The sequence below is a fragment of the Perissodus microlepis genome, chromosome 10 (genome assembly GCF_051167445.1).
Source record: "Perissodus microlepis isolate ML-2025 ecotype Zambia chromosome 10, ASM5116744v1, whole genome shotgun sequence".
Taxonomy (NCBI): domain Eukaryota; kingdom Metazoa; phylum Chordata; class Actinopteri; order Cichliformes; family Cichlidae; genus Perissodus; species Perissodus microlepis.
Genome location: NC_140470.1, coordinates 13,784,921 through 13,803,404, shown reverse-complemented (window position 1 = coordinate 13,803,404; position 18,484 = coordinate 13,784,921). Strand labels below are relative to the sequence as shown.

Below are 18,484 nucleotides of genomic sequence, written 5' to 3'. Positions count from 1 at the left end.
TTCTGAGCAGGAAGCCAAAAAGGAACGAGAACACGTTCTGTCTCATTTTGGTTTTCGGTCTAAATTAAGGCACTTCACGTGAATTTAATTATAATTCAGGAATTACTCGCCTGGGGTCGAGACAACTATGTAAAGTGACGACAAGACAAATTGTACCGTTTTATTGGCGGAGCAGCGCGTGACGCGGAGGCTAGTTCTCGTGTAGTATCGCGATCCAATATGTAAAATAAATCCCCGGCGCAGCTACACGATCGGCCATTTTGTCGGTGCAGGCCATCAGCCGCAGAGGGCAGAGGGGCGTATAGTATTTACTAGTTACCTGAAAGACACATCAAGAACATCGCAATATGAATGATACACTTGTTTCATTCGCCAAGGATTTCTTGGCCGGTGGTATTTCTGCTGCCATCTCCAAAACAGCCGTTGCCCCTATCGAGAGAGTGAAGCTTCTCCTTCAGGTAAAACTCTTTGACTGGCGGAAAGCCGTTCGCCGCCTAGCTTTTGTAATCTTACTCACTGCCATTTAAAAGTATTAATCGAATACTAATTGAGTAGCTTGTACTTAAACTAATTGCAGCTTGCTTATTATAATGTTTATCCGGAAACGGTGAAACTATAAAGAGTGACTGCTTCAAGGATTTGAGGTCACCACAGGATGGGGAAATGACCTACACGAGCCCGGCTGCTAACGCTAGCTTTATTACACGTTAACCTTAGCCGGCATAGCTAACAAAGGACAAACACGGGAACACTCTGTACGAACAGCCGGCAACTCGTCTGGATTATTTAAAGCGCTTGTATCTCAACTGTAGTTACACGGGGATAACATGATTATAGTATTCTCGGTAAAATTTGGCGGCGTATCATTGTGGTGGCCCATGTACCCCCGGATGTTAGCTAGCGTTTAGCGCGACTGCTAAGCTAAAGCCCGGGCGGTAGTCAATCACAGCCAGATCAGCAAGTTTTACATCCCTTCTTGTTCAACCCTCACAACGACATTGTATTACACCCTGCATTTAGTGACATTTGTGTTATTTGAGGCTTAGTGTCTGTCTGTGTGAGCATGATTAAATTAATAGATGGTTAACCACGTCCGAATTAACTAGTCAGATTACAATTCAACATGGTAGTCATTATCATTAATTACTGATATCTGTTTAAGAATTTCTCTTGTGGTTCCTGCAATTTTTATAGCTTCAAGGTCACAACAAAGGGACCATGTCGCTGTAAAGTGGTTCCTTTGCTTCCTGATTTTTAACCTTAGTCTGTGTGATTCTCCTTTTCTCTTAATCCAGGTCCAGCATGCCAGTAAGCAGATCACAGCTGATAAGCAGTACAAGGGTATCATGGACTGCGTTGTCCGTATTCCCAAGGAGCAGGGATTCCTTTCCTTCTGGAGAGGTAACCTTGCCAATGTCATCAGATATTTCCCCACCCAGGCTCTCAACTTTGCCTTCAAGGACAAGTACAAGAAGGTCTTCCTTGATGGCGTCGACAAGCGCACGCAGTTCTGGAGGTACTTTGCTGGCAACCTGGCCTCTGGTGGTGCTGCTGGAGCCACCTCCCTCTGTTTCGTGTACCCCCTTGACTTCGCCCGTACCCGTCTGGCAGCTGATGTGGGAAAGGCAGGAGCCGGGAGAGAGTTCTCAGGTCTGGGTGACTGCCTGATTAAGATCTTCAAGTCTGACGGCTTGAAAGGATTGTACCAGGGCTTCAATGTGTCTGTGCAGGGCATCATTATCTACAGGGCTGCATACTTCGGCATCTATGATACAGCTAAGGGTATGTTTATTTCGCACTGATCATAAAGCGATTCATCTGCATCTATTGGTGTTGTAAATAATTTACCTTTCCTTTTGTGCTTGCAGGAATGCTTCCAGACCCCAAAAACACCCACATTGTGGTGAGCTGGATGATTGCACAGACTGTGACAGCTGTTGCTGGCCTGACCTCATACCCCTTCGATACTGTCCGTAGACGTATGATGATGCAGTCCGGACGTAAAGGAGGTGAGTGTATTTGTAACACGCGTCACCTAGACATGAACCCAGAAGTTACAGGTGATCTGTTCTATATTGAGTTTTATTTCATAGCTAACTCTTTTTTCTTCTTTTTTTTTTCCTTAGCTGAAATCATGTACACCGGGACCATTGATTGCTGGCGCAAGATCGCACGCGATGAGGGTGGTAAGGCTTTCTTCAAGGGAGCCTGGTCCAACGTGCTCAGAGGCATGGGCGGCGCCTTCGTGCTGGTGTTGTACGATGAGCTGAAGAAGGTCCTCTAAATCTTCATTGTCACATCACTGTCCAATTTGGCTAAATGTAATAACTTTCCATTTCTACGGACTCTGCGTTCTGCCTTATTTATGGGAACAAACTTCTCACCAATAGTGAGAGATGGCTGTACGTTGTGCATCTTTGATTTTAAAACGTTCCACACCCTGTTTACCACTGTCATTCCTGTTTAAAAAGAAATATGATACCTCCTCCTGTCATCACTAGGTTTGTATGGTCCCAACTTGAATAAATTTATTCTGGGGAACAAACTAAACAATTTATGTCTACTGTCTCCAATACTGTTATAGCATGGGATGAACACTCACTTGGATAATGAAATGCACGAAGTGGATTACACCCAATGGCTATATTTACTCATGCTTATCTCTCCCTGAGCCTTTCTGCATTTGACCGTGGCCACTTCTAGGATTGTAGAGTAGAATACTCGAGTGTCACCTCCTTTGTTGTGCCACTCAGATTGTTAGTAGCACAATCTATAGCTTGTATACTGACCTTACTGAGGTTCTGTTTCTAGGTTATCTTTCACAGCACATGTAAATTGACAGTATTGCAGTTTTAGTTATTCAAACAGCTGGAAGATGTAAATCTTAAGAGAAATATATAAAATAGAATATATGTAGTTCAAGATATCCCTCTCATTGGATATTCAGTGTCTGAATAAATATAGCTCTTAAATTTAGTAGAACAGAATGACTACCATGCATCCAAGACACCAACTGAATTCAAATCTATTCTCACATCCATCATAAGTTGCTTTGGCGATGTAAGAAGTTTGGTTTTGCTTTGTCAACCTAAATAGCAAACATGATTACAAGGTGTGGCGCATGTTAAGTGAGCTGCAAATGACTGGCTAGGTGAACACTTGCTTTATTAGTCATATCTGTAGCCAGGCAGAGTGTTATGGGAGAAATACTTCCTACATACTTTCTACATTTTTCATAAGTAATAAAGCCTATATGACATGGTGTAAATTAACATAGGTGTAATTTGATTATATAGATATATATAAATTATGAGAGAGAGAGAGAGTTTAAGGTAAACTTGGCAGGTATGTAAAAAAATGGCATGGCTTTTTTTTCTTTTTTTTTTTAAACCTAATGAAAAGTCAGATTAAAGATAAAGCAGCGATTAAGAGGCCCTTACACACAAGTTTCAAAGTACAATCTGGTTTCGGTCTACTTAACCCGAGATACTGAATGTGGACAGCAGGGGGCGCCAGTTGCATACAGCGTGAAACTAGATCAGCTCTGCTAAACTGCTCCCACTGAGAGTTTCTTAATGAGTGTCTAAAGCTCAAACAGGCTTTAAATCTTATCAGAATATTATGACAACAAAACAAAGGATCACCCTGACCCAACCGAGATAAACAATCATCACAAACAGCCAGGCAGTGTTTGCTATGTTGAACTTATTACTTCAATACAGCGAAACCTGCTGCCTGTATAACTCGTTTCAGAAGGTTAAAGAGGTGTTGATGCATTCCAGAGTGATGCTGTGTAACTGTAGCCTGTACTGTAACACTGTAACTTAAATGTTGTTGTTCCTCTATTACATTGTAAAAAAGAAAAAAAGAGTAGTACACCTTACAATAAAGCACTAAGAGCCTGACAAAGTAAAGGAAGAATATTTGTCCAGTGCATTTAAAATAACAAATGTTAAAGTGTTTATAAAGTTGCTAATAAAGTGGACAGATACAGAACTGTTTGCTCAGTGTCTTACATCAATTTAAATGAAACCCTTTGCATTTTACTTTGCTTTGACGAGAGATTCACCTTTAAATCGTTTGAAAATATGAATTAAAAAACCGGCAAATCACTTTCCTGTTTGTACTGAGAGCGTGGGTGTAGCCATATAAAGAAAGGGAATGATTTGCCAAGGCAGTAGAGCTATGTTTGTCCTTTACAAGTTTATTCTGCAGTCATAAACACCAATAACGTATGCATCTGAATAAAATGCATACAGTACACATTATCTTCTTTGCCTTCTCCCTGTCTGCTCTTGCTGGGTAGTGTTTTTGCCAAATCAAACCTGTCATATTATCCATTCTTTAGACATCTGCTAATCTGTTAATGAGTATTATTGAAGCGCATGGTTGGCATTTGTTTTTTCTTTAACTTTTCTTGTGGAAATAAGGAGCACTGTTTACATCACATAGCTCTAATCTGAATATCAATAAAAGCTCGTATTGATCTTGCTCGGGTTGTTCTCCGTCCACACACACAGTATGTTAATCAGTGTAAAAAGCCCCAGAGCAAACCACGTTTGATATGGCCATATCTGAGAATCATCTGCGGCCTTGCGCAGCCACGTGCTGTACTTTGCAGCGGCTCGGGGGTAAAAACGCACACCTAACAACGGGACACACCTGCTCTTTGGTTCCTGCTGAAATCATCTCTGTAGCTCTTTCCACATTGGTCGTGCCAGTTTCCTCCCACAGTCTAAACACTTGTGAGTCAAGTGGACTGTACTCTTGAATTGTCTGTAGGTGTGAAGTACGACTGCGACTGTTTATTAATCATTGTTAGATTTGTAACCAACTGACAGCTTGTCCGGGGTGTTCCCTGCCTCCTGCACAGTGCATTCTGGGATACATTCCAGCCTGTTGTTCATTATCTCGTCACTTCCAACTGTGTTTGGAATCAACACGCACCACAACACACCAGGCTAATATTATTTATGAGCTTAATTTTAGCTACGACGGGTAATTTATTCGAATAAATTGACTCCGAGCATTTCATCTATATGTCTATCTGGTTTTAAGGATTAACTGGATGTTAGTACTTTGTGGCAGCGCAGTTGGGAAATGTGAGTCCTATTATTGTTATTATTATTACTACACAGGCATTCATTGATCCAAAGATAAAAGATAAAAGAGCACAAAAAGAAAACAGCAACAAGACTTTCTGTGAAGTACAGGAAAGTACTAGTTTTTATTCCTTCATAATCAAACTTCACAAACAGCTTGAACTTGTACAATACCTCAGAGAGTGAAAATTACAAAAAAAGTGCTGGTAACATTTACAAAAATCATCCTTACTTAGCAACAATCAGTTTATTCTTCCACACTTTTTTTAGTCTTTTGTATTAAGGCTTAATACTTCTGTATAAAGTATATGCAAGATAAGTCTTCACAGTTTTTCGAAAAAAGTCACAATATTATGTAACATAATGAAGCTTTTACGGCTATTTTCTTTATAATAACAAATACACATCACTGGTAAATATATGTGAAATACAGGGCTTATTGTAAAATGGCAAGTAATGATACTGTTTGCTGAGATAAATTGATTCCACACACTGTTATAGGAAAGTTCTGACATACCCTTGCTATAACTGAAGGAGGAGGAGAAAAAAAAAAATATGATAAGCATAAACACTTGGGAGATCGCCTCCAAACTTTGGCACATCCCATGAAACAATTTCACAAAGAATGAGATTTATTTTTGAAATCATACATATGGAAGAATAGTTAAACTGGCATAAAGTGAAAACATGCTGTGTAGTAAGGTGCTAAAATCAGAGATATTACACTGCCAGCCTTTTTTTTTCTTTCCTTTTTTACCCCACATGGACTGACATGAATAAGGTGCATTTGTAAGACTCAAAAGCATGATGTAGGCCTTTCTTAGATGTCAACGAAATATGCAATAAATACAAGTCTTCAAAAACGACCTAAATGAATTTGACCAATAGTCTCGAGGCGACCTCGTATACTCATGCGTTCCCATGGATTCAGAAAAATGAAAATCTCTTCTGCAGTTGTGTAACTCTAACTGTGGCATGTGAAAGTAAAAGCTGTATTGTATCGGTACAATGGTATGTGTTATTTGATTTTTTTTTTGTGTTGTTTTTTCTGTTTTTGTTTCGTTTTACCTTTAACTGTCGTGAAAAACTGGATGAGTAAGGAGATGGAATTTGAAAACTAAATGCGAAACTAAGCCAAGATATATTCACAAGATCCTCTAAGCTGCACTGGTTTACAGGTCAACAGATGAGAGCTCTAGCCCTAGACTTACCAATTTCACCCTCATGCATACTGTACGGTTAAAGTGACGCAACAAGCTTGCTTAAATAGTCTACATCACAAAAAGCAATTTGGTTTTAGTGCAAACACAATTGGCTGGCTTCAGCTTCTCAATAATAACAAGCTCACCAAGGAGATTACAAGAAGGCACATACTTATGCTTCCTCTAACACGCAACAAATTTAGACAAACCGCAACATCTTTCAACAACACCACAAAGCGGTGAAAACAGGAAAGCTACTACATCCAGATAAAATGGTGACGTTTTGCTCTTTGTGAATTTTTGAAAAATTTACACTTATTTATCAGAAAAATATAGTGACGTTCGGGCCGATCGCTAATGCTGTCGGTAAATGACACTAATTGAAAATGACGTATGATACATTTTGGTGGCTTCTCTACATAAGCAGCCAATGATGGTGCGTTCATTGACGAAAAGAAGAACAAAAAAAAAAAAAAAGAGATGCATTTTGGATTTTCGTTTTTTCATTATTGTTTCGTTTTAAAGCATTTTTTTCTGTAACATCCCAGAAAAATATCACTCAAAGTTTTTAAGGGAAAGGTGTGCACGACGGTGGACAGCTGGGTTTCTATTTTGGCATTTGTGTTTATTTCTAAACATGTTGGCTTGTGTGATGAAGACGACTGACTCGTGGTGAACGATTCCATCCCTCATAACATCCCTACTCTCACTTCGGATCTGTAAGAGCTGCTTGATTTGTCCAAAACAATCACAGGAGGAAACAACAGTTTTAATGCCCCTCAAATCTGGACACTAATACTCAGGGTACTGCTGGGTAAATTTAACATAAAAAAAAAGAAGAAGAAGAAGAAGGAAAAAGGGGCGAGGGGAGAAAAAAAAAGAACCCTGCTACAAACAGCAATATATGGATGTCATGTGCATTTAAAAAACCAATTCTGTACCTTTGAATACAAAAAAAACAAAACAAAGTAAAATACGTCAAATATCACCATTTACTCAGCATTCCCATGGTGAGGACAAGCGTCCCATACTATGGTTCAAATATGTGTCGTGTGAATTATATTGCTTTTGATAGAATAAGACCAAAATCAGTCTAGTGCAAATCTCTTATCTGGTTTGAGAAGTGGTGGTAGGTGTAATGAGAGGCAACTGTTAAATCTGCTCTAGAAAGAACATATTGGGTGAATCTGACAACTACTTAGCTGTGAAGTGGTATCCCTTTATGAATTTTCTTTTCCAGAAAAGAAAAACAAATCTGTCACCAGTCTATGCCATAACAACAATTTTGAAGGACATCCCTAATAAATAGTTCCTATTAAATATATATATATATATATATATATATATATATATATATATATATTTATATATAACCCATCACCTACTGAATGCAATTAACCAGCACAAAAGGAAATATGGTAACTCCTTCTATCCAAATAACTCCTATTTTGATCGGGAGGATGGCGGCCATGTTACTCACCCTCCCGTGTACAGCGGGGGGAGGGTGTGCTTTGTCTGTCAGCTCACATCGGTGCTAACGGGTGTTGCCTGTGCAGTTATGTCTGTCAAATACATCTCTCAACTTGGAAATGTTGGAAAACTCACTCCAGTCCAGTGTTTGACAAATCATATTATAAAAACATCCTTGCACATACATTTAAAAAAAGAAAAAAGAAAAAAAACCAACTTTATCCCCTATTTCAAAACAGCAGTCAATACATTTCATACAAGCTTGTTTCATAACAACAATAATAACAACATACAAACCAACTTGGAGCATAAATTATCAAAAACAAACTGAACACATTACTGCAGCATATATTTCAGGGTTGCTTAGTTGTGATGTTAACTAACTTTACTACAACAGCTCCACTTCTGCCAAGTTCATAACTATATAAGAGATGTCATTTTTTTTTCTTTTTTTTATGAAGGGAAATGGTAAAATCAAAAGCTGACATAGGCAAAAAAAAAAAAAAGCCTGACAAAATATACACATATTTATAACCACATCTCAAATTTCAACTCATGTGCATGTTTACAAAAGCATCTAGGTACATGATATGGCAGCAAAAAGCCTGAAAGCACGATGGAAGAAGAAGAAAAATCAAAATCAAACCTAAGCTGCTTTTTAAAAAGGGTGCGTGTAATTTTGGATTTTAAATGTTAATATCTTCGGCCTGGGTTTTGATTTAAAAAAAAAAAAACAAACCTGCCTGAATTACAGTAATTCAATTTTCTATTTTGAATACACAGGATGAACAAATACAGCAGATTTTACCCAGATTTGGACCTCATAGTTATAAAACTAATTGTTGCCAAATGATTTACATTCGCTATTACAAAAATATACTCTTTTTTGAATCACTTTGATAAATAATACCTAATCACGTCGCGATGTTGAAATCCATCTTACAGTTTGGTTTGAATTTACTTTTGCTGCGCAGTGACAACCGGCTTTGTTACCTTTCTTTCAGCGAACATTAAGGTCGATTTGTTAATAGGTGACGAGCACCTAAACTAGATTTGAGTTGCTGAGACTTAAAGTTGTGTATAATTTTTTTTTCCTTTTTTTTTTTTTTTTTTTTGGCTTAATAAACAACTTACAAATATGTGCAAACTTAACATCTTGGTCCATCTCAAGTATAAATGGCTGAATGTACTCTTAAGTTACAATGTCAGATTTGTTACTAGGGACAGCCTTAAATATATTAAACACAATCAATGTGAAGGTGAAAAAGTGTACACCGATTTGCTAAATGTGTGTATAGAAGACGTAACCAATGATTATTATGTTTTGCCAGAGGAACAATGCAACATTTACAATCTTATACATGTTTTAACATGCAATAGTTTACATCACAGCTATTGTGTCAGATTCATTTTTATGTTTTGTTGCATTTCTTATTTTTAAAAAAAGAAAATCTATTTTGGTCTACAATAGGCAAATTAACACAACCACAAAACTATAAACAAGTGACATAACGTATACGCATTTTCACAAGCACCCTGCCATGAGATTAAAAACAAAGAAAATCAATCATATTAATATTAATAATAGTAATAATAACGGTGGCAATCTAGCCCAATTGTAGGAACCCCACACACATTATAAAGAAATATTCATTTTTTCAAAAACTTAAAATTGTCCTAACCTTTTCTTTGGTTTGTTTGTTTGTTTTATTTAACTTCTAATGATTACCATGGCCCCGTTTTGCTAATTACCCCTACCTGCCTGTTTTATGAAGACACAGTGCTGAAATTTTTCATCTAAGTCTTCAGTGATGGCAGACCACGAGTTGGCCGAGACCACGGCCAACATCACGGCGAGGAACCTCGACTTTTTCTAATGTCTCTGCACTATTAAAGAGTGACCTACACAGAGAGAGAGGCAGAACGATAGCATAGTGTATATGTTGTCTATAAAACCAGTCCGCACAAGCGTTAGCTGTGGTCAGAGCTTATAAGGGTTTGTGATCTCATGGCAAAGTTTGAAATAAATGTCGAGATGAGATCTAAAAAAAAATAAATTAAGAAATAAAAAAAAAAACACGAAATGGGATCATTTTTAGGGAAATGTAAATTTTTGCTAAACTTGTGATAAGCAAGTTTGCTACCACACGATCGGCGGGTTTGTAAAAATGATTAAGTGCTGGGAATTCTCCTTAATGTTTGGTTTGAGTTGGAATGTGCTGCTCTTGAACAGGAATGCATGTTTTTAGTTAACGCTGCTGCACACTTTTAACCTAATCGTCTCATCCAGCTGAACTAAGCCAAAAAGACTAGAGTGACTGAGAATACAAAGAGGCTCAGCTCTTCAGAGTCCAAGTCCCCTCATCAGTGTGATAAAGAAAAGATACTGAATGCGTGTTATCCAGGGACTCGATAACAAAGTACTCCTCCACTGAAAAAAAAAAAAAGCTGTGTAGACAGGACTGCATGCTTTATTTGGACTGTTCGATGGTAATTACCTGAAGATGGTGTTTTATTTTTAAAACAACACATCTGGGGTAGAGTAATAACTGCATGTTCGGAGAATAGTAAATATAATCTAGATATTGTAATAGCTTAGTATAGCTGTGTCTACTTGAAAATCTGAACAGCTGCTTCATTATGTCTGTAAAACCCTTAAATTTCAAACAGAACTGTTTCTGAGGATGTCATAGTGTGACGGTTGAATGACAGGGACTAGCTATATCACATTGCCTATATTTGTGATGCTTCCTTTTAACAGTAAATGTCTATGAAACTAAGTGTATATTTGTTAATCATAGCTGTTTTCTCCTAATTTAATTGAAAACTATGCATTATGGAGGATTCAAAGATTCAAAATAAAGGCAATCACTTTCTTTTGGCATGTTATAAAATGTTTTGCATTTAAGAAAAAAAATGAAGATTTTTTTCTTCTTCTTTATATTTGTCTGCTTCCCTCTTACTCTTATAATTTAAAGTCTCCCCTCATCCTCCCCAAATTTGGCACCGTAACTAGGCTGGAGAAGGTTAGAGAGAAAACTGTGGTAATTAGTCCACATGGGACAAAATAATAAGCCATCACAAAACCTTTTATCTCAGAGCCACTCGGTCCTGAAACTTGATTTGTGGTTTTTCATTCTGCCGTATTTCTCTCTTAGTTTTTGTTCATCCAAGCACCTAAAGACTGCTGTTCAGGGAAGAGCTGTTTATCTGTAGCCAAAACTTTCAATTTGGCATCTCACTTTTTATTTCCAAATTGCGGTGATAAAAACCGGCCAGTCTAATGTTTAATAACCATTTTCTTTTCTCTTTTTTTTTTTAACCACATTGCTCGTTGCTTGCCCTTTACGATTCCAAGCTGCACATAAATAACAAGGCTGTAAGATAAGATAAAACTTTAATGATCATTGTGGGGAAATTGGGCATTGGCTTGCATTTGGACGGGCCTGCCATCAAGGTCACAGCACGCCTGGTGTGATTTGCGCACAGTGTACTTTGGAGCCAACTAAGAACCTTAAAGCAGCTTTCAGATCCTACAGACTGCAAACCATTTCATTCATGTAGTCTCAGAGGAGGCAACTACTGGCATTCCCACAGATGTTATTGTAATATGAAAAAACGCAACGGCCATAATGACCAACAAAGAGAATCAAAAATATTCAACGATTCTACTTGTTTTTGTTTTGTTCGTTTAAACTTCACCTCTTCTGGCTGATGTGTGGCTCCCCCTGCTGTTCACAAAATGCCACTGCCCTTTCTCCCCAAACATACAGTACAGTACAGTATATGGCTTGTTTGCAAATGTGAAAAACTGAAAAAAAAAAGCCTCATCTATGACAGAGAGCAATGTGACAGGAAAACAAAATGGCTATCCAGTATTAGGATTTCATATTTTAATTTCCAACTGCCATCTAAACCAACCAATCAAAGGCGTGCGTGATTGCATTTTAAATCTTTTCATCCTCCAAACTGTATACATGTACGTTTAAAAAATAAAACTAGCTGATGTAGTCTTTACTGTATATGAATAGAACATTTCAGGTATTTAAAGGGTTCTCTTATGCACTCACAACCACCAGGTTTTTAGCAGTAATAGTATAAATAGTCTATTTTTCATTAGTCCACTGTGTATATTCTGTATTTGTGCAACGTAGGAGAGAAAAACTATGAATATTCTGTATAGTTGCTGTATGTACTGATAGGCACTTGATAGGCGTACTCCCTATATCACACAAGGTATTGTATATTCTAGCTGCAATTTTATCAAACTATCTGAAAATGTATTCTTTATCTGTGTGGAGATGGTGATACTTAAAATATATATAGTTTATTTGTAAGAAGTTATCTATTTCATTCTTATGTGTACTGTAGAAGGACGAAAAAAGCAACGAAAAAAATAAAAAAGCTGTTAAGTATTATATGAATGCGTTCATGTGTTTTCTACTTTTGTGACTTTATTCGCGCCTAAATAAAAGAAATCTGACTTAAAATGTGTGGAGACAGACTTAAAGACAAACAGGAAGACAGACACATGCTTATCAGAATAAAATGAACCTGTTCCTTACTCAGTATCACCCTCACCATTACTATCTTCCATTTCCTTGTTTTCAACTAAATGCAAAGCGTATATGCATATATATATAATACACTGTGAAAAATAACCGACTATTCTTTATTCAGTCGCGCGAAGCTATGTATGTATAAACAACACCACTATGACCACCAGAAAAAAGCAGAAGGAACTCCGAAATAAAGAAGTATAACAATGAATTAAACTTACTGCAAGAAGGACAACAATGTACTGTAGACCCTGTGTCTCTACACTACGATAAACAAAACATAAACAGGAATATATCTGAAACACAATACAAACAGCTGCAGGCTCAAGACTAGTATCTACTTTTCAATATGTTTTGTTCAGGAAAATATGCGTACACTTTGCAAACATAAAGTCTAGTCTAACAACTAGAAGAAGCACGATTGAGATAAGGACTTTTTTTTTCTGGATAATGTTGCAACTTTTCAACAATTTTTGACTTGGGGTTTTTTGGGGTTTTTTTTTTTTTTTTTTTGCAACACTGAGAAAAGAGAATTAAGCACCACCACGAGTATCTGAAGCAGTATAAGGAATATATAACTATGGACAGTGAAGAGCGTGTGATGCTAATGCGACAGGGGACAGAGGGGGAGGAAGCCTGGGTATGCTCTAAGCACGTTATGACACACTGGAGAGAAGGTGCTTCCCCTTCCGAGCCTGGTCTGCTATCAAACACCTTATGATACAAGAAGTCAACTGACGACGGGACGAGTTATTTAGCCCTCATCCAGATAACGTTGAGATTGGCTACTTTTGTTATTCCAAAAGAAGTGATAGAGAGAAACGATTGATAGTGAACTTGTGAAATCAAATATTTGGAGGAGAAAAGAAAAAGAAAACCAACATCGAGCTACTTAACCTACTATTTAGACCAATGATACCACAAAGCTGGTTGTACTCATCTAGCTACAGTCAATAGTGCATTTGATATACGTGTTTACACAAAATATGTAAAAATTTCGGTGCCATGAAGGAATGCTAGATTACTGAATACACACGTTACACTGAAACGATTTCATTAATGTCTCTGCCTTTGCTGTTAAAGAAGTGATGATGTTAGTTTGGCAGTGTTTATTTGGTACTGAACAGACAACAAACACCAACATCATGAGCTGTGCGCCATACGTGTGGCAATACTGTTGGAAAGAGATCTCGGCAGTTGCTTACATATTTCTATTTAGTGCATTGTCTGTTAAGGCATGAGATTACCCTCCACGTGCTGTGTAGAGACAAATATAGCACTAGCATGCAGCAATATTGCCATCCTGGCAACAACAGCTACAAACAGGAACCATGTAGTTTAGGCTTATATGCACACCGTAAGAGACGGGCCCAATCAAATGTTAAATAATGTGCTACTTTTACTGAGGACCAACCTCACGGCTTTTCAGTGTATTTCTAAAGTGTGGCCGATTTATTTTTTATTTCAGTTTCAGACCAGGAGAATCCAGAATCCCGACATCACCGGGTCTCACGTGTTCGTCACTTGACTTCATCTGAAACCGACTCGGCAGTGATGTGAAATCTAGTAGCAATTATATGAAATTTAGCATCACAAATGCTTGACACAACTTCTCCAATCTGGTACAGTGAAGTCAACAGTACTTGACCTAAGCTTGAGTAAAATCCTCCGAACAACTGTTACAGGTGCCTTATTAGCCCAAAAGGTTTGGAGAGCTGCTTCTCATAGTACCTGCGCTGCATATTGCAAAGGAAGCCCTACAGTTCAGATATTCCACTTATCAACATTTTGATTAGGCTATATACCACACAGACACTCACAGACATACGGACACTAAGGAAGGGACACAACTGTGTACGACTGACGGACAGATATCAAAGAAGCCGCATTCCATCACCTCCCCTACACCTTTAAACCCCACAGAAAAAAGTTGTTCTAGGACACATACCATTTATGTTACACACACACACTTTATAAATGTTTTATTATTAATAATATAATAATAGTTATTATTATTTTTTTGCCTCCGCCAACAGCGTCGGACGGGAGTTTGTTTATTATTACTGTCGTTGTTGCACTGTTAATGTTGTTTGGCTTGGATGTTTCTCATAGGAAAATTCTGCTCTTTTACTAAAGAAATGCAGTTGAATAAAACTGTTACAGGGAGCTGACTCCATAGAAGAGTGAATTCAAAGGTTAAAACATAGATGAGCACACATAATGGTACAGGTTTAAATAAAAACAGGTGCTTGCATTAACACGGCACAAGTATATATACTGTAGGTAACTGCAAGCAATAACAAAAGCCAAGAATCGCTGAAGTACTTAATGAAGAAATTGAAACAAAGCTATTCTATTACATGTGAACTCTACAACCAAATGTTAGATTTAAAAAAAAAATCCTCTTTTCTAAAACTATAATATCTCTGTTAACAGTAGTGCACTTATTGGTTTAAGCAGTGCAACATATATGCAAGAAAATAATGCAGTCCACTTATCAAGATTTTTTTAAAAAAAGTTGTTGTTTTTTTCCTTTGAAATTGAATAAAAGAAAATCATAGTTCATTTAAGGAAAATGATTAAATATCAAGCACAGGCATTTTAAGAAAATGTGCAAAGTAGCACTTTTTTTTTTTTTTAAATGGACAGCGGGTCTTTTTAAGACCCCCGTATGCAGTTAGTTATTCTTTTAATAATACAACTACGAAAGTGTTTGCTCACATAAATGAGCAAATCCTTCAGATTGCAGTTGCAGGCAGTTGCGTGCGTGCGTCTGTGTGTGTGTGTGTCCTATTTTGGATTAAAAAGCAATAAAAACAAAAAAAAAAGAATTGAAATATCAGAAATGAGCCTTAAGTGATGTGATGCAGGGATGACAACTTGCACACACTAGCTTCCAAATCTATTCTGTACATGCTGTTGTCTAGGTTTTAGAAAAATTAGGAATGTATGCTATTGTCTACAAAGTCCATTTGCAACTTGTGGTATACCATGAAACAGTGTGATAGCAATCAGTCAGTGGAGCTACTTGTTTTGCTTTCAGACTGTATTTCCTTTCAAAACACTGCACGCTATTTGAGCCTTCAGGGAGAGCTAGGACATGAAAAGCAATGCATTTAGCTCCCATCTGCTGAAATAGCTTTGCAATACCATTAAACAGGTTATACAGGTGCTCTGTGATCAGGGGTGACGTTTCCTTTAATTTCAAATTTGATTCAAATTAAATGATCCACTCCTAAACAACACTGTTTCAATCAACAACTAGCCTAACCCCTCCCCGATATTCAAATTCAATTACCAAATTAAAACCACATCGGCTACTTAATAACAACAATAGTTGAAGTGACAAATCTTTGTTTTGTTTGGGTTTTTTTTTTTTTTTTTTTAATCTATATCCCATAACAGTCAGGTGCAAGTTGAGGAGCAGCAATTATGAAGGAGAGAGTTTAGTCGCATATTCCAACCTGCCAAAACTATGAGCGTAAAAGGCTAAATAAAAACCGTCAGAAAAAACAATCTTTCTTTTTTTCTTATGTTTTGACATGGAAGAGGTCTAATAGCCTTAACAGTCTTTTGAAGATATTAGTGGCAGTGTATGCAAATGAGTTAAACTCCAAACTTCAGAAAAAAAGAAACAGATTTTTGCTCAAATACTGTCTCATCAACACACCATAATTTAGTCATCTTTACCATCAGAATGCATGGACAATAATTATAAAGCATGTGAGAAATATCTGCCCACCGTCACCACTGACGAGGGTGTTACATTTCAGGACAATGATTGAAATTGGTACCTTGACAATGGCTGCATTATAATCCCTTAATACAATAGGAATAAACAAAACCCAGTGTCAAATTAACTACTCTCCTTTTTTTTTAATTTCATATAAGAAGGCAATCTTGTGACCATCAGTATTTTTAGAGGGAATATGTAGCCCAACCCCAGGTGTTTTTTTTTTCTTATTATTGTTGTTGTAAATTATACCACAGTAAGCTTGGACATCTAAAGTTTCCAAACTGGTCAATATGGGTTCACACCTGCCATGATAGATATTTCATGGCAATGTACACACACACACACACACATACACACACACACACGGTAACACACACACACGCACGCACGCACACACTTGGATAAACAGACCGACACATGCAAATGCACGAACGTTCAAACAGGTATATTCATTCAGACATGTCGACACAAAAGGTGTGTTTGTGTGTATGTGTTTCTTTCGTAGGCCTTTCGGTAGTGTTCAACACATAAATCAGTATTTTAGGAAAGCATACATTTAGAGGCCTGTAGTTAGGATCCATCCAGTAGATCAATATCAAACTACTAAGCCTTAAGGCCACCATCTTTTTTTTTCTTTTAGAATAACAGAAAAAAAAAATCTTTTTTTTTTTTGGGAAACTTAATGTGCCAGTGTCTATACTCATTACTCTTCATACCTCAAAATAAGAAAAGGAAAATCTAGTGCCATTTTATTTGTCATTCTTTTTGAAAGAAGTTTATCTAGTTGTACTTATCCATCGGAGACATGCATTCGCATGTGGTCATTGAAGTGCTCCATTTGGTCAAACTTGGCAGGGCAGACGGAGCATACGTAGGTGGTCCCTTCTTGGCAGCTCGCTTCTGCAGCTACACCCACTCCTGTTCCAACCCCAGCCCCTACTCCAGCACCTCCACTTACTGGCATGGCGAGGGCAACCACTCCAGCTCCGGGCTCAGGGACAGCCATAGGCATGGGAATGGAGACAGGACCCGGGGTAACTGCACTCCCTGACAGCCCAGTGATGGCGCTGGCTGTGCTGTGCAGGGCCATGTGCCTCTCCAGCAGGGTCTTGTGTGAGAACTTCTTCTTGCAGATGTAGCACTCATAGGACTTCTCTCCACGGTGCAGCCGCATGTGGACGTTGAGAGAGCTCTTCTGGGTGAAGCGCTTGTTGCAGATGCTGCACTGGTAGGCCCGCACCCCCGTGTGTGTCACCATATGTTTTATTAAGTAATCCTTCAGGGAGAAAGAGCGCCAGCAGATGCTGCATTGATGAGGCTTCTCACCTGGATGTGCATGCAAGACAAAAGCATTAAGGAGGGTGGGGGGAAAAAGGGGGAAGAAAGTTGTGGATTAGGTTAGAAATATGGACAAGATGGGTGTCAAAAAATCACTACTAAACATTTTAAATGATTAAAATCTCATAATGTATCTCCAGACCAGGCGGACGTGCAATTACTGAACGGTGAAAGAAAAATTTATTCAAGGGAAAATTCTTATAACTCTAACCCTTCTCACCCTTTCTCTGGTTTCTTTCTCTGAGGTTAATTTAGCTCCATCTGTTTATCACATAAACATCCACCTCAATAGGGACATTCACTGAGATCTGTGTGGCGCGGTCATTTTTAATGAAAGATTTCAGGGTGCGCACGCCGCTGTGGGTAAATCAGCCATTACGAAGGCACGTGTCTGATTTATTAATTACAAAAAAATTGGACCAAATTAGTAGTTGGAAATTGAATCAAGGCAAATTTTGCGCTAAACGCTCCTGAAACACAGCCAGCTGACTCTTAAGCCCTACATAGAAGAAAAAAAAACATGGCAGGATCAGCTGACTTCAACTTGTACAGCAACATCAGACGCCCAAAGCCACAGGGGTTACTTTTCCAGTACAGGAACATACCTCTGGCTAGAATTATTTAAACCTGTGTTTGCTGTATTGTGATGCTGGTTTCACGTTGCGCTGCACGCTATAGCGCCGTGGGAAAGGTTTAGGTTTCGTCACAGTTGCTCTGATACAACATGCGCAAATTTAAAAAAAAAAACACACAAAAAGCGAGAAAACGATACATTTGAAGTATTTTACAAAAATGTAATAATGCTGTAATGACGGCGCAGAAAAGTGAGGCTAAAATGTCAGGACTGCGAAAGCAATATTTTATGCATCTATTTGGCATTTCTGCCACTTTGTCGCGACGTTAAGATCATTTTCCATAATTGTCTCTGCTGACATTATGGGCTGTAAAATATTAACATATCAATAATAACGTAAAATGAACAGGCAGAGAAGGAGACTGATAACACAAGTTGTACCACGCAAGTTAATGAAGTTCTGTGTATCGACTGCTTTTCTGCTGCGCCGAAAAAATGAATGT

At 38.0% G+C, this 18,484-nt stretch overlaps 2 protein-coding genes across 2 annotated transcripts in view; one reads left to right on the top strand and one right to left on the bottom strand.

Annotated features, from left to right (window-relative positions):
* Window positions 1-236: 236 nt before the first annotated feature.
* LOC146379001 (ADP/ATP translocase 2) lies at window positions 237-3,996 on the top strand. Its single transcript, XM_084942242.1, has 4 exons — window positions 237-458; window positions 1,296-1,782; window positions 1,869-2,009; window positions 2,127-3,996. Exons 1-4 carry the CDS (start codon window positions 348-350, stop codon window positions 2,282-2,284), a joined length of 897 nt encoding a protein of 298 aa, XP_084798368.1. The 5' UTR covers window positions 237-347; the 3' UTR covers window positions 2,285-3,996.
* Window positions 3,997-5,197: 1,201 nt separating this feature from the next.
* zbtb20 (zinc finger and BTB domain containing 20) overlaps window positions 5,198-18,484 on the bottom strand; it is a 33,872-nt gene continuing 20,585 nt past the window's right edge. The window contains exon 4 of the mRNA XM_084942241.1: window positions 5,198-17,395. Coding sequence (XP_084798367.1) covers window positions 16,860-17,395 — 536 coding nt within the window. The 3' untranslated portion in view covers window positions 5,198-16,859. The remainder of the gene's footprint in view (window positions 17,396-18,484) is intronic.

Coding starts and splice junctions, on each gene's coding strand:
- LOC146379001 (XM_084942242.1), top strand. CDS start 348: ATGAATGATACACTTGTTTCATTCGCCAAGGATTTCTTGGCCGGTGGT. Junction 459..1,295: donor GAGTGAAGCTTCTCCTTCAG/GTAAAACTCTTT, acceptor CTCTTAATCCAG/GTCCAGCATGCCAGTAAGCA. Junction 2,010..2,126: donor GCAGTCCGGACGTAAAGGAG/GTGAGTGTATTT, acceptor TTTTTTCCTTAG/CTGAAATCATGTACACCGGG.